Source organism: Hirundo rustica, chromosome 2, assembly GCF_015227805.2.
Source record: "Hirundo rustica isolate bHirRus1 chromosome 2, bHirRus1.pri.v3, whole genome shotgun sequence".
NCBI lineage: Eukaryota > Metazoa > Chordata > Aves > Passeriformes > Hirundinidae > Hirundo > Hirundo rustica.
Window position 1 is genome coordinate 15,436,126 of NC_053451.1, and position 15,995 is coordinate 15,452,120.

The following is a 15,995-nucleotide window of genomic DNA, read 5'->3' on the forward strand; positions in this document are numbered from 1 at the left end:
TGCCTTTCTTGCAGGCAAGAAGCTGACAGTGAGGCTGTGCAGTCTGTGAAGACCAGAGAGCAAGTCAGGCAGAAGGAGGAATCCTAGCTGCCAATGCCAGCAAATCCACAAGGTGACACAATCTACAGCGAGATACTATAAATCCGCTAATATTCTTGGTACGTCTGCATGCTAAAGCTTTATGGTTCTATCTGTAAAAATTTTTACAGATAAAAATCACTTAATATTTATTAAGTGATGCCGTCATTTTGGCATGAATTACTTATTCAGCTGATGCATGTTATTTCTAGGCAAACAGTTCCAGATTTACTGTTACCAAAGAAGGCTTGAAGAAGTCCAGGATCACCTTTGCCACGTCGTTCTATCAAGTGAAATCCACCTAGAATTTTAAGGCTGTACTGCAATAATGGTATGTCTACATTCAATGTCTGATTAGGGGCTTTGGCCTAGCAAGGTTCCTGGTTTTTCTCACTAAATTCACCCAAAGGAGAGTCTCTGGTGGCCCAGCTGTTGGCAGCAGATATCAGCTTGGTGGATTAATACTAAAATCTGCTTCAATTTTCTACAAAATGGGCAGAGAACTGTCACATCAAAAGCTAAAGTTGAGATTCCTGTTTGCTATTTTCTGCCTCTTGGTCCAAAATTCTGCACAGGTTGCTATCTGTGCAAATCACCCCACGCTGTTGGTGCTCTTCTGACCATATCTCTTTGGAAGGTTTCAAACCACATGGATAACCACAGTGTAGACACAAGGATGCACAAGCACAGGCTTAAGGCAAAGGCTTACACAAGTAATTCTTAAGACCCTTCATAATCCCAGACAGTGGAACAAATGCATCATGAAGCATGTATGTCTTCAGAAAGACCAAAGCAAAGTTCCCTTGATTCAAGATGAAACCAACATAAACTACGGACTTGATCAAGACTTCATTTTCAATCAAAAATGTAAAAAACCAATTCTAAAAGGCAAAAATATACAACTGTCTCAAGTGCTTACTAATACAAGTACCTGCAAACCAGACACTCACAAAGCAAACTAAATAGGAAGAAAAAGAGTTACATGAACCCCTTCCAATATTCATAATGAAGTTTTTCTGCTTACAGAGATCTTATCTTAAAGCCATGAAATAGATAAAGTATTTTAAATTACTGTAAATTGAACACAAACTTCCTTGGCACACTAAGAAGAGACAAGGATTTTCATCTTGAAAATCCCATATAAGAGTCTTATATACTATTTGTTTCTCAGAACTTACGAGTTTCAGATTAGTCATAAATCCAAAGCTATTCATGGCAACAAAAAATTTTGTTTAGAGAACAGAGAGCAATAAAATACCTGTCTAGGGAAAATCCTTGCAGTGCACAGCACAAGCTATGGGAGGGCCAGTCTCAAACATTAAAGCTAAATAAAGAAATTGGTGTGTGAATGCCAAACAGTAAAACCAGATTTTTCCTCTTGTGCAATATCTTCTCATGGTCTACTGTCAAATTTCTTATAAAACGAACTTCCACATTATGAAGTGATTGGTCTGGAATAGCTGCAGAAGAAAGTTTTGTGGTTTTACATCCACTTTAACATGTTTTATATTGTGTTTGCATTTACTAAATAAAGAAAATTTATTCCACACTGCTGGATGTAACAATCCAACATAGGCAAAACCACAGTTTCTTTCTTAATAAATTAATGTTTATTTACTGTTGACTGTGTTGTACAGGTGATACCAGTTGTGCTTGGAAGTCTTTTCTTACCTCCACAACCCCATGATGAATAGATGTGTACTGCTTCTTCTTCAGCATCACCAAAGTAATGACAATCACTGTTGCTATGACAACACCTCCCACCATTAGTCCAATGATGGCACCTTTATTTGAACCCACATCTTCAGCAAAGAATACCTACAAATGAAAATAAAGGAAGATGGCTAATAAAAAGATCACTGAACCTTTAACTAGCCTGCCGTGCTGCCACAGCAATGTAAAGACTATTGAAGCACCAGTAATTAAATGGCACTGCATGTCTTCACAATTACTCAAACCTAAACCTGGATTGCTGTGCCATAAAGCTCTGAGAGCTGGAGAGGAGCAATCTGGGACATATATATGGCCTGTGGTGTGGCAGTGCTGTGCTAAAGGGGACTCAGCTCCATGTTCAGCTTCACACAGGTCTCAGCTAGTAGCTCCCTTTTTTCCTTGAGTAAGCGAGTCAAGCTAATTGAACAAGTGATAGGCTTGAGTGGAATAACCCAGTAGACACCTTTATTTTCAAAATGCTAATCATGAGTGTGCTCATAAATTTACATCTGTATGGCCTGTTTGGACTATGATGCATTTTTTTGATAAAAGAGTAGTGAAGGACCTGTGGGACTACAGTGAAACTTGCATGCAACCAGCTGGGAGTAAATTCTCACACCAAAGGAGATGACCCAACAAAAGCTATCGCTGATTAAAGTGACCACCGAGGAGTGTTTCAAGATTTTGCAGCATAAAGAGAATAAACTGTATCTGCATGATGTACTTCTGTGCAACCTAGGAGGTAACAGCTGTGTAAAAACCAGAGAAAATCCACTTGAATTTCAAATACTGATAAGGCAAAACCGAGGACAGCAAGATGCTTTACTATGCAAATAATAAGACCAGCTTTTATAGGCAGGAGCAGGTATGAAAAATGGGTGATTGTTTTCATTGCCCCGTTCTGCATTCAAAGAATATATAGGATTATTTCACATCTGAGCACATATTACAATCTTTTTTTTTCTGCATGCCAATAGCAGGCTATTATTATTATTAATAATAATATTGTTGTTGTTGTTATTACTTTAAACCAAAACAAGCAAAAAGATTAGAGAATAAATTACATCCACAGAATTGTACGACTACCGAATGCTGAAAGAGTAAATACTTTGACAAGTATTTAACAAAAATGCAGGAAGCAAGAAACTGTAACAAGAACTATAATGAGCTGTAAACACAACCTTCCTCAGAATGGTATTAAAGTATGTAGTATAAATATTTATATTGTTCCCAGTCAATAAAGACTTCCGTGTAGGCTTGCTTCTTCCCACAAGCAAGAAATGTGTTAAAACAAAGTTGAAAATTCACAAGAAAGGACAGACAATAGACAGTGTTGGCATAAGCCAGTGCAAAGTAGTAATTTCTTCCATGAATTTTACCTGCCTAGGACTGAAATTCTGCTACTGTACTATTTCAAGAGCACTGTGAAATGCCCCAGCCAATATACATGCACAAGAGAGGAAGGCCTTAAAGACTCCAAGACATGAAAATCAACTTAATGTACAGTTCAAATTTCAACCTCCATAAAGTTTCACATTTGAAAATAAATGTAATTTCAACCCAATTCAGAGGTCTACATGTAAAATAGAATGTGCAGCTGAATTCAAAGCAATATCCTGAGAAGACTGCTTCAGGAAATTCTACCATGGCACAGAATGGAAGCACAGATCAAAGTGCTTCCTGTCCCTGCTTTTGAACTAATGCTAAACAGAGAGGGGCATTGGACAGGACATGGTGTATGGGAGCGAAGTAAGACCTTGTAAGCATCAGGCCAGTACTTGATCAGCAAAACCAGAATCCCTGCTCAGTCTCAACTGAAAAGATAACCTAGAAGACAGCTCACTAATTTTCAAATAGTGGTTGTACCTATCAGTAAAAAAATATGGCAAAAAATGCTGGAAAGGTCCCATTTTAAGCATGACACAGATAACCGTGTGCAGGGACTGCAATGCCTTCCCCATCAGCCACCACTGTATGGGGAGTTCCCAGCACCTAATTCCTTGAGATGATATCAAACCACTTACACACTAAAGGGTGCTGCTGAAAACTATGACATCCAGTAACTATTATGTTTAGCACATGTTCCTGCAAGTTCCTTCCCTTCTACACCCTGCACAGGTTTGCTCCATTGGCATGTTCAACCCATCTGAATTAAGCACATCAGACTTTCCCAAATTAGTGCTAATGCATTTTGGATTAACTCATCAAATTGGGAATTCTCAGTTTTTGGCATAAAAGAGATAGCAGAATATATTTTCATGGAGTGATTGTCCAGTTCAAATGCAAAATTGAGTCCCATGTTAATCCTGATTTTCAGCACTACTTAGCTTTAAATATATATTAAGGGAAAAAAGCTTTCAAGTTTAATATCATGATACTGAAAGCTATGGAACTGAAACCGCATCGCGTAATATACCTTTTAAAAAAAGAAACAGAACACGTTTATAGTCAACATTGCTGTCTGGGTTCTTCACTGCTTCTTAAGTGACCAAAAAAAAGCTTTCAGAAGATGCTTTTCTTACCTACAGTGCTACTGGTTGTCATTTTTATGTTCACAAGAAGAACATTTTTATGTTCAAATGGGGAACAATATTTGTTCCTACCTGCCTTTCCCCTGTTAATAATAACAACTTCATATACCTTAAGGAACAAAAGACACATATACAGCCAAACACAAACTAAAATTAAGGCCAGTGGAGAATCTCCTTTTATCCCTTTTATTCACAAGAAGCCATTCTTGTGAAAGGTTATAGTCCATGCATACCATCTGTTTTGATGGAAAAAGACTATATTCCTGAAACGGTGTCATTCTATTTCTTGCTGCACTGTGTTATGTGTCTCAAAATATTTTTCTTTTTTTTTTTAAACTCAGCATTTTCCTTCCTCTGTATCTCTTGTATGATACAGAGAGACTAATGAGAGAGATGGACTCTGGGGACAAATATTGTCCATATAAGCACATCCAGTGACATGGCAGTGCAAGGACAGGAACTGTCGGAATTTCCTCTCATATGAGGCTCAGCGACTTTCCATCTATCATGGATTGGCACAATTTTGTTTTCTGGTTATAGAGAAATGTGAGATGCTTTTCCCTGCCCTGACCGTGGAGTGGTTTTGGGGGGGTAGGGAGGACAGGGACCTATCAAAAAGCTGGCCGGGATATCGGCAGCTAAGGTGACCAATGGGAAATGTCAGTGTGACTTTGGAGGGGACATTTAAAACTAATCTGCTGCTGATCGGTCTCTCTCTCGCTGTGGAATCAGCCATGAGGTAACATCATAGGCGGCAGGCAGGGCTGGATCAGGCCCAGCCAAGCCTCTGAGAGCTGCTGCCCGCATGGGAGCAGCCCGGGTGAAGCCCTGTTACAGCTTTGTGGCAGCTCCCAGCCGAGCTGCCCTGCATGAGACCGAGGGGTGGAAAAAAGGACATCTGCCAGCTTCCTCCATCAGCACAGCTTTGCATTTCCTTCAGCCCCTGCAGCACCGTGCGTGCACATGGCCCTTGCAGGCCCGGGAGGATTTAAACCTTTCCTAGCAACATGGAACTTTTAAAGCACAACTCTTCCTTGAGAGAAAGAGGAAAGAAAACAGAGGGTACATGGAACAGACACCAAATGAAGTCAGTGGATTAGCAGTGAAAGAACTGATAATAATATTGGAATAGGATTGAAGAAGTGGACATTTTTAACTGGACTTCTCTCAGGTAAACTATGGAGAAATGAACTGTTCTTTGCAGCATCTTAGTGTTGTTGGGGAGAATGCTATTCTAATCAAAATTGAGGATTGATGTAATTGAGATTTATTTGGGAACTTTAAAGCCCTTGCTCCTGGGTTAAAAGGAGGTCTCAGCCTTTGAGACAAAGATGATTTTAGACTAGAATAAGTATTCGTAAAAAGTACCCCAGATACACTGAGAAGCTTTGCTGATAGAACATCACAGTCTGCAAAAACTCCGGGCGGCAGCCAATGTGTGACACTGGAAGCACTGGACTATTTTTTCTTGTGGCAAACATCTTCATAAAAAAAAACCTTAGAGAGACTCTTCTCCTAAGTAATGTGTGATTATGCCTAAATAGTAAAACTGACTGAAAATTGCAAGTTGTGTCTTTTTATGTTGTTTAGTAAGAAAGTTAATAGTTTGTAAAAGGAGAGAAGCGTGTTTTAAAGTGTCATTCTGTTTTAGTTTAGGGGGGGGGGGTTTCCTCAGTTTCTTTTTTTTTCATCTTTTAGTGTGTTTAGTGTGTTAATAAAACTATTTTTTGTTCATTTTTAAGCTTAAGCCTGCTTTGTTTTTTTCTCCTAATCTCTCCCCACCACAGAAAGAGAATAAATACTAAAACCCCTACATAATTGGTGTTTCTGCCCGGTTTTATTAAATTAAGACCATTACACCATCCTCTCTGGTGACATTGTTCCAGGTTTACTCTCATTGAAGACAAAACCAGAAAAAATCATAATCTTTTCACATGATAACTTTTTGTTGGCACTTTCAGTGTCTACATTACTCAAGCAAAACATGGCCGTAAGTGACTCACTAGCTCAAGATTGAATCAACATCCCAAAATGCATGCACAGAAAGCACTGTTTGACCACTCACCAGCTTTTGATGATGAACTTCATATCCTGAGTCATGCCGGAACTCTGCATCCATCTTCACCTCAGATATCTCTTCTGTCTTAACATTGGTCAACCCAGAACCTGCATTGCACCACAAAGACAATTCATTAAAGTCATGATTCAGATTCAGGAAGATTCTGCTTAAGCCCACTGCTGAAGAGCAGAAGGCAACAGCGCCATTCACACGGAGGAGGTGTGATGCAATGTGAAAAGGAACTGGGAGGAAAGTGAGGTACATCTGATGTTTCAGTCCCACTGAGGTGACACAGAATGAGCTAGTAAAGTTTCTCCTTTGTTAAAAGATTCTTAATCCTCAGCAGCTATATTGGTACAGGCATCAAAGCTTCTAGCATGAAACACTGCATAAACTAAGATGCAAGGGACCAACAGAGACCTCCTGAACTGGCTCACAGGCTGCACACAGGTCTGCTCTGACAGCCTCTTTAGCAATGTCAAGTAAACTTGTTGTCCTCCCTCAGTTCAGGCTGCTATGAGGAAAAACAAAATACTCATGATGTAAGAGAACTCCAGATATCTTATTTTCTTGCTTCCTGTGAGTCTGTACCTTTTCCACAAACACGTACAAGTTACTAAAATATTTGTGAAGATTACAGAGTGTTGTAGTGCATTAATTTGGTTTATACTGTATTTAATTTTTATACTGGGTTTCGTAATGGTTTCTTCTGTACCACCCTGTTCCCTTGCAAAATGTATCATGAGGTTTGTCCCTGCTCCTTTTCCCCTCCCATCCTCCCACACTGGAATGTAACCCAACTCTGTTCCACTCCCACCTTATGCCTGATTGGGTAGTGGCTTGTCCCTGCCTCTAGCCCCTTCCCCCTGGGAAAAGGCCCTTGGGATCACATGGAACAATCTCTCTCGCTCTTGGGATCAGGACGGGGACGGGGACTGGACTGAGCTCCAGACTCTGCAGGGACAGGACCCCAGAATAAAGCCGTGATTCCCTCTGGACCAAGGGCAGACTCTTTCCTTTTGCAATTGCCGGACGCCTGCTCTCTCTAAAGGAAAAGGTTTGCAGCCTCCCTGGGATCTTCAAGGCCCTTAAGGGAAAATTCCTGCTGGCGTGGTTTCTCTCTCAAACTAGCCAAGGCAAAAATGGAGCACAGGCTCCGATGGAGAGAGAGCCACATCAACAAAGTTTCTATTTGTTTTCAGATTTTATACTGCTCAGATTTAAAGATTTGTCTTGTCTTCTCTCTGAAAGATGATAACTGTCTCTCGATTAGAAACATACAGAAAAGCAAGTGAGTACAGCTTGCAACAATAATAATCGTACATAGTTTGCAGTCCTGTTGTCTTAGAAGCGTGAAGGGGAGATGCTGCACTTGTCTAGCTGGAAAGAAGGCCAAAATTTCCTCCTGGAAAATAACCTAAGGAGAGAATGAGTCAGACTTAACAGCAGCAGAGCACTGAATCCTGTATATGTCCATGAATCCTGAAGAGCAGGCTCTGGTTTAGAGAGAATATATGGGTATTCGTGGAGCTGGTTGTTTTCCTTCTCAGTACCAATGCACCCAACATTTGTATTTCTTGGGAGGTAAAAACACTGCAGAAGAATGGTGTTTATGAGATGTTATTTCCTCCCTCTACTGAATATAATAAGAACAAACCAGTTCATATTCCTTGTTAATATTTATTTTAGCATTTTCTCATTCCCAACTCCTCTCTCCAAGGCTTAATTCTTAGAATCTTGTGCTGAACTTAAGTTTTGAACAAGAGGAAGAACCTCTTTTAAAATTCTCAACACTACTGACTGCTCCTGTGCTCCACTGTCTCGCTGGACTCTCAACAAGAATTCCTTAAGACTCCCATGTGCCAATGAGTTCCACAGTCTAAAACAGCACCCGATCCAATAACTTTTTTTTTTTTTTTAATTGCCTTTGAATGTGCAACTTCTTTTTTCTTTTCTTGAAGTGGTGATTTATTTTTGAATTATGAACCAGTAAGAATAGATCTTCCCAAGAACTTCTCTGGGCTGTACAGACAACCCACTCTAAGGTTTTGATCTTTATTTTCATAGGAAACCATGCAAAGGAGAGAACAAGAATCATCCTCATGCTATAAAGAATTTATGGTTATTTTCTTGAAGAGTCTGACTGCCCCATAAATTTTACCTTATTTTTTTTAAAGGAATCAAGCCCTTCAGCTCCTCAAATTTCTTTATGAAGTTCCTGATTTTTGATGCTATATCACAGTACTGACACAAATATATTATGACATTTATATATGGGAGACCATTTTAAAATGCAAGAACTGTAAAGTACTTAAGGAATTGCAGTCTGAAAATAAACAATGATATTTCAAAGAACATTCAAACAATGATTTTCAAAGAAATGCAGAAGGAAATGGAGCTGCCCATGTGGTACCTGAAGACAGGTTTAACTTTCCATCCTTCAAGCAGCTATGGCTAGTTTTCCAAATTAAGAGTACAATTTACTCTCTTTTGTGCATCATCTCAAAGTACCCCCCACACTTGCATCAACAGGAAATGAGGAAAAATATGCTAGAGACTGAAGTGTTATGGTTTATGGCTTAAATATTTTTACAAAGGACTACTGCCTATTTTAGCAAAACTGTATAACAGAAGTTGCATCAAAGACCACTGCACTCCTCAGGCCCTGGACTGTAAATTGATTTGAGATAAGATAAAGTGACACTATTCTCAGGTCTGAATACTTTCACAGGAGGATTAAGCCCAGCACCTTCAGCGGTGGAAGCTATAGCCCCAGGCTCATCTGCTGCAGGACTTGTACAGACCCCTACACCAAAGGGAGGAGGAACAGAGGTTTCCTGTGTATGGTAAAAAAGCCTCTGGTCAGAAGCAGTGAACACTCATCCTCTCCTGTGCAGATCGGCCTCTCCTGTGCAGGGCCTCCCACCTCTGGAAAGCTACATCCACATTCACAGAGGGCACAGATGAGAGGGTGTCATGGCCCCTCGACAGTCCTCTCCTAAGGGGTCCCCAGACCCTGCAGCAGAGCACTACACGTGATGCTACACGATACAACAGATCCACGGTGTTACAAGTGTCAAACTGGCCCCCCTCAGGGTGGTACCTGTGTGTTCCCATCTGCTCATATGTGTATTAATCAATGGGATTCTATACTTTTTGGCAGGGGACCCTCACCAAGAAGATCAAGATGGAGAGAAACAATGAGACGTTGTTGGGACCCAGAGGGGTGATATGCTTCTACTTCATCTGTTTCTGTCACTCTCCCTGTCCTCCCTCCACCCATTTCTCTTTTCTTTTTGCCTCTATTACTATTACATAAAATATATAATTTTTTTTTTGCTATCAACATCTAACCACTTTTGGTTTTAATCACATTTTTGGGATTATTTCAAGCATACAGGTTTGTTCTATTTTATTCAGAGAGAATTAGTTCTCTTTTCTCCTCTGTGATTACAGCAGATTACAACAAAGGAGAACACGTACCTGGCCTGCATGGAAGCTCAACCTGTCAACCCCTCCTGCTTTTTTGGTTTTAGCATTAAAAGAGAAGGGGGAGAATTACAGTAGTGGAGTACCAGTGCAGTAGCTGGGGGGAAAGTGCTTTCCCAGGACTTGTTTTACTGCTCTCAGCTGCTCACCACTGTCCACAGCCATACTCACTGCCCTCGTAGATACCCTGGCAAAAGCACTGCATGAAAACTCCTCCAAGGCAAAGGCATGAGGAACTGCACAACTCGGCTGCTACAGCTGGCAAATCCGCTGAATTTATAACTATTTATTAGTACACATCCACACATCTAAATCAGTGAAGAATCTGCTTGTCTTTTGTTGAGGGAAGTCCTACCTCCCAAAACTCTTAGAGGTCATTGTAAGAGTTAGGAATCACATGGGAAAGAGTGATTCTGCTTGGATTGAATCTGGATTTCCAGAAAGCTTTTGAGAAGGTCCCTGATCAAAGCTCTGGGAGAAGCTAAGATGCCAAGGATTAGAAGGGAAAGTCCTACATGACTTTCCATAACTGACTAAGAGAAGTGAAATGAAGCGTAAATACACATCCGTTTTGCACAATGGAGGAACATTACCAGTGAGCCCCATGAGGATCTGTGCTGTGCTGTTTGCAAAGTGATCTGGATAAGAGAGTGAATTTTGACAAAGTTTATTGACAAAAAAAAAAAAAAAAAAAAAAAAGAGGATAGTCGAAGTAAAGCCAGTTGCAAAGAACTGCAGAAGGATCTTATAAATTCCAAGAGCACAATAAAAGGGAAATGATATTCAGTGTTGATATAATGCAAAGTGGTGCTTGTGGGGATACACAGCCCTAAGTATACATATAGTCATAAAGACTCTAATTTAGTTCTGTTTCACTCAGGGCAGAGACCTTGCAGTCACAGTGGGTAACTCTGTGGGCACTTGAATCAGTAGCAGTTAAAAAGGCAAAGAAAATATAAAACATTGTTACATCACAGTATAAATGATGCATCCTCATTTTAAATCTGGCTATTTGTTCTGGTCACCTCACCTCACACAAAGGCAGAAGAAGTACAAAAGATATCATGCACGGAGACACAGATGATCACAGGTATGGAATGGTTTCTGTACACAAAGGACTGAAATTGTGAGTCTTCAGATTGGAAGAGGCAAAGGAGGTGAAACAACAGCATGTATGACTGCAGATGACAAGGGGAAAGTCTACAGAAAATGGTCATTCATTATTTCTCCTAAGAAATATAGGACATTAACATGGCTATGATACAGCAGATTGAAAAATAACACAAAGTGTGTGTACAGATATATACACAATTCAGTACAATGCAAAATCGGACTGTGGAACTCACTGGCACAAATCACGAGGATGTTCAAAATACAAACGAACAAATGCAAAGAAGAAAGGTTCCGTCAGGGTTACTAAACGCAATGGTGAAAATACAGTTTTCAGTCCTGGAACCTATCAAATGCTAGCTGCTAAACACTCAATGGATGTACCAGAGTATTAGGCAGAGGTGAAATTTGTACATATTCCGTTTGTACCACTGCTAGAGTTGGGAAAATTGACATGGGCACTTCTTGGGGTCTGACCACTTTCACTGAAAGAAAAGCTGCAACAGCTGAGCTTGTAGGTCTTTGTCAGCTTCTGTTCAACAGTCAAACACCACAGGCAGGAGTTACAGCAGCACTTCAGAGGCAGAACAGGTCACGTCAATCAACCAGAGGGTGATGAAGTTCACCAGTAGTCTCAGCTGCTGGAAAAGTGCAGGCTCCAGCTCCCCTAAAGCAACATTAATTTGGTCCCCTTCTTGCCTCCCATTCCAATCAAACAGTAGCATGGAGCCACGCTTTCAGCATGCAGCAGGTTAAACGGGGTTTTGCCTTGAGATCAGGCAGAATTTTTTGCTTTGGGCCAAGTGACCAAGGCCCCACAAAAATGCAGTGGAACCTGAACAAAAAGTAGCATCTGATGTTAGGAAGTTAATGATGTCAAGATTTACTGAAACTTCTTTTTGGCAACTTGCATCAGAAAAAGGTCAGAAACAGAGAAATCTTTCTTTTTAGCTGTTGCAATAGCAGCTTTTTCCTTCCTTCTACCTCCCTTACAAGTGAAGAAGAAGACTTCAGCTAGGGTAAACTGCTGGTCTTCTGCAAATAACTGATTATATAGTAAGGAGAAGTATGATATTGCACTGGAATCAATTAAATACCTGGTATGAGATAAAAATACATGTAGGATTACATGCACCTTTCCACAGTGTTACAGAATTGAGACATTTTGTTGAAGAGGTTCTTTTTATTACCAGTTCATTTGCTTCACTGTCCTGGTGATCTCACATTTAGACTTGCATGCTAAAATCAAAGATATACTTTTCAAGGGTAGTAACTGAAGAAGGAAAAAAGCTTTGGGGTCTTTCTAAATCTTTGATCAGAGGTAAGATGCAAACAATGTTTTTTTCACTACCAATTCTAAAATACACAACCCAAACACAAAAGCCAATATACAAAATGAAAAGTGAGAGCAACAGCCTCATTGCAAATTCACAAATACTGATAATTGCTACCAGTTTTCTTCTGAATTACATACCATCTTTAGGGAGATGCATTCCTAATCACTTCAGTTTAAAAATGCTTCAATTCAGCTGCCAAATACATTAACTTACAGCTCCTTAGAAAAACTGACAAAACTATTTTGTTATAAAAACCATGGGCATAAAAGCTTCTAGTGAAATTCAACAAAAAGAGCTTAACTCTGATGGACTTTTTATTGATATTGCTTTTAATTAGCAGTATTAACTACTTTTATATATACATGTGTACACATGCATGTGTGCACACATCCATTTCCAAACATCAAAAAATGGAAAACAAGAAAACCTTATTTTTCCTTGCCATAAAGGGGAAAAAGGTCATATGGAGTGAAAAACTACTCATATGAAACAAAAACCAATTGCTTTGGGAAACACTTTATACTAACATTGATGAGCTTCTGTGTTCATGTAAATATATATTTATGCTTTCAGAAGACTAAAAAAAAGAGGTTACAGAGAATCCCACCAAGGATATAATTAGGTGCACATTATCTACCACACTGCTTGCAATTACTTTATCTACTGGTTATATGAACAGCTAGAAAGGTTTTGTGATATTGTTTTGCACAGATCAAAGACAGTGTTAGCTGTGCCTGAGGTTACATCTAGAGTTAAAAATTAAATCTCCAAGTGAAGCACAGTTGAAACAACTAGGCCTGGGTGGTTTCTACACAGAGAGAACCAAAGTAGCAGTTTGAATGACTGCGGTACTGACTGCATTCAGGAAAACATTCAGCTCTATGTCCATGTACTTAAGCCATGGCAAGAACAAGAAAAGAGTTATTGAATCACGTGTGGCAAACGGCTTTATTTGGGGTTAAGCTTCATCGAAAATAAAAAGGTGGAAGAGAAGGAATGCGGTCTTTGAACAACCCCCCAGGGTAGAGAGCTGCCTGTTCTAACTAGTTCCATATTACTCCATGACTTTGTGCAGGTCATTTAATTTTCATTTTGAAATGAAAGAAGAATGAATATTGTAAACTCATAAAGATGAAAATGAAGACTATATACTGATGCATACAGGTAGAGATAAAATTGTGGTTTAAGGCCTGCTACTTTGGCTAAGTGCAATTAGCCTCTTAATTCCCATGAGAAAGAATCAGAGGAATGAGAATCAGTTTGCATAACAACCTATTCTTGTAGAGAAAAGTAAGTTGCACCTGTAGTAACAAATGATTTGTCCCATGAAAATCCACAAAGAAAAATGTAAACACCTGTGGGAATAGAAAGTCTTAGCACATACACACACAGAGGCACCTTCTAACCAATGGAATGTGTGGCAAAAAAGTTACTGGCCAGTTAGAGTCAAACATGAGGTCTTTGAAATCTGTATAAGTATGAGCTTTATGAATAGAGAATTGGTTTTCCTGCATAAAGAACTGAGTCCTGTCTGCTTGTTACTGCAATGATATACTCCTTTTTGTAAAGACAACTCAAATATCTTTGAGAGATATGCACTTTTAAGACTGCATGGAACTAAAACTTTCTGATCTCTCCTAAGATGTCAATGAACTGCTCGTTCACCTTTACTTCATGGATGACTATGGGGCTCTCGAATTGAAGAAAGAAGAAAGTAAGTGCAATAAAAGTGTTATCCTTTTTACAAAATAATCTCACTGGAACAGAGTATAAAATAATTATTTCTCAGAATACATGTGTGTGAATAATCAAAAGAAGTAAAATCTGGGTTGATAATCTGGCATGTCAGATGCTGTGCATATACACCTATAATTGCATTCACAGTTAGCAACGATCTCATTTATAACACAAACCAAAACAATCTAATGGAAAAAAAAAATTAATTATTTTTATTTGGTAGCTGCAGACTGTTTGTTTAAAACAACTGTATTGAACTAACATCACGAACACAGGAAAAAAAATGCTGGCAGTTACTGGCAAGAAAATCATAATTAACTAAGTTTCTCCATGCCCTCACCTCATACAGACTGCAGCATATGTGCTAATGATTCTGCAGAACAGCCATTAGGCTTACAGAGCCTCTGCACGAGGGAAAAAACCCTCAGTTATTATGTAAAGTAATAAAGACAGACAGTGTCATGATTTATTAGCACAAGGGCCAAGGACACAGAAGTAGCTTTATGTGCAACATTTCCTCAAAATAGTTAAATGTTTGCAAGAATGATCAAATGATAAAGAGATAGAACAACACAAAAAACCACCATCAAGTCCAAACTATACTACATGGAAGAAAGGAACATATTTATTAGGATAAAATCCTTGCCTTGAGAATTATGGCCATCCTGTAAGTGATGTATTTACAGCTGTCAGCATATACTTACAACTGCAACTCTGCAACAGATGAAAATATGATCTGCCCCGAACAGAGCATTTTTATCACCTTGAGTTACAGAAAATACACTAATACTAAGCAAAGTCCCTTCGGATGGCACATTTTCTAATCTTCACTCAATTTCCACAGATCAGACCTGCTAAAATAATGTAAGTAAAACAAGCTTGCTCATGACCATCTAGAGATATTTTTATATGTATTTTTATGTGTCCGTCTCTATATGTATATGCACACACATACACACAAAGAAAAAGTTACTAATAAGCAAATACCTAAAATTCAGTTGCATGAAATTAAGTGTTCATCATGAAAAGGTGACTGCTGGAGCACAGAAGAGAAGGAAACACTCCTGAATAAATTGTTACAGTGAGATTATCAAGGAAAGAGGTACTCATTCTATCTGAAGTTCTTCCTATGGAAGTTCTCAGGCAGGACTGGAGCCTTCTAACATCTAACATCTCCCTGTATAAAGCATTTATAAATGGCAAGAAATATGTCATAAATCTGTTATAATTTTGTGCTGTATTAAAAAATAGCTCACTGATTACTACCTAGTACATCTAGATATTTTTCTTCCCTCTGGCCTTTTACCATCTCATTTACTTCCTTTTTAGGAAGGCAATGATAAGAAATGGTTTTAGAAATAATTTTTATTTTTGTTTGCCCATTTGTGAAATAGGTAGGGGAAGAACAGTAAGTTAAGGCCCTAGAGTCCTTTTCTAATGCTCATGTGAATTACACAGATGTTTTATCCATACTAGAAAATGGGGTTCATCCAGACAATATTCTTTCCCTAGGACTGATGCAGATCAGATTCCAATTCAAGCTTTAACTGCAGGCAGCCAAAGTGGAACACAACTGAGGTGAAGGTTTAGACAACTGGCATAAATTTCAACAAATGCTTTAAACTTGGTCTTTACTCATAAACTTTTCTATTCTATGGACTGGACAACTCCTTCCTTTTTCTGACTTGACTCACAGACTTCATTTTTTGAAAGAGAATGATGTGGTGAAGGAAAAAGATCCTAGGAATCAAAAATACTACCACCACCTAAATACCTGTTGGACCAGATGATCACTGAGGTCCCCTTTCAACCCAGTATTCTATAAGTCTGTGACTCTAATTCTGTACTGTGGCCAAACTCGCTCTCTTGTAAGAAAGTGACAAAGATGATCTGCTTGATTTTGATCTGTCTGTAAGAAAAACATACTGATCATTATAAGAA

The 15,995-nt window shown here is 39.1% G+C and overlaps 1 protein-coding gene across 8 annotated transcripts in view; it reads right to left on the bottom strand.

Annotated features, from left to right (window-relative positions):
* APP (amyloid beta precursor protein) overlaps positions 1-15,995 on the bottom strand; it is a 211,836-nt gene that overhangs the window by 6,156 nt on the left and 189,685 nt on the right. For all 8 annotated transcript variants that reach the window (XM_040055536.2, XM_040055535.2, XM_040055533.2 and 5 more), the window contains 2 exons: positions 6,388-6,488; positions 1,750-1,896 (listed from right to left, as the gene is read on the bottom strand). In XM_040055536.2, coding sequence (XP_039911470.1) covers positions 1,750-1,896; positions 6,388-6,488 — 248 coding nt within the window. The remainder of the gene's footprint in view (positions 1-1,749; positions 1,897-6,387; positions 6,489-15,995) is intronic.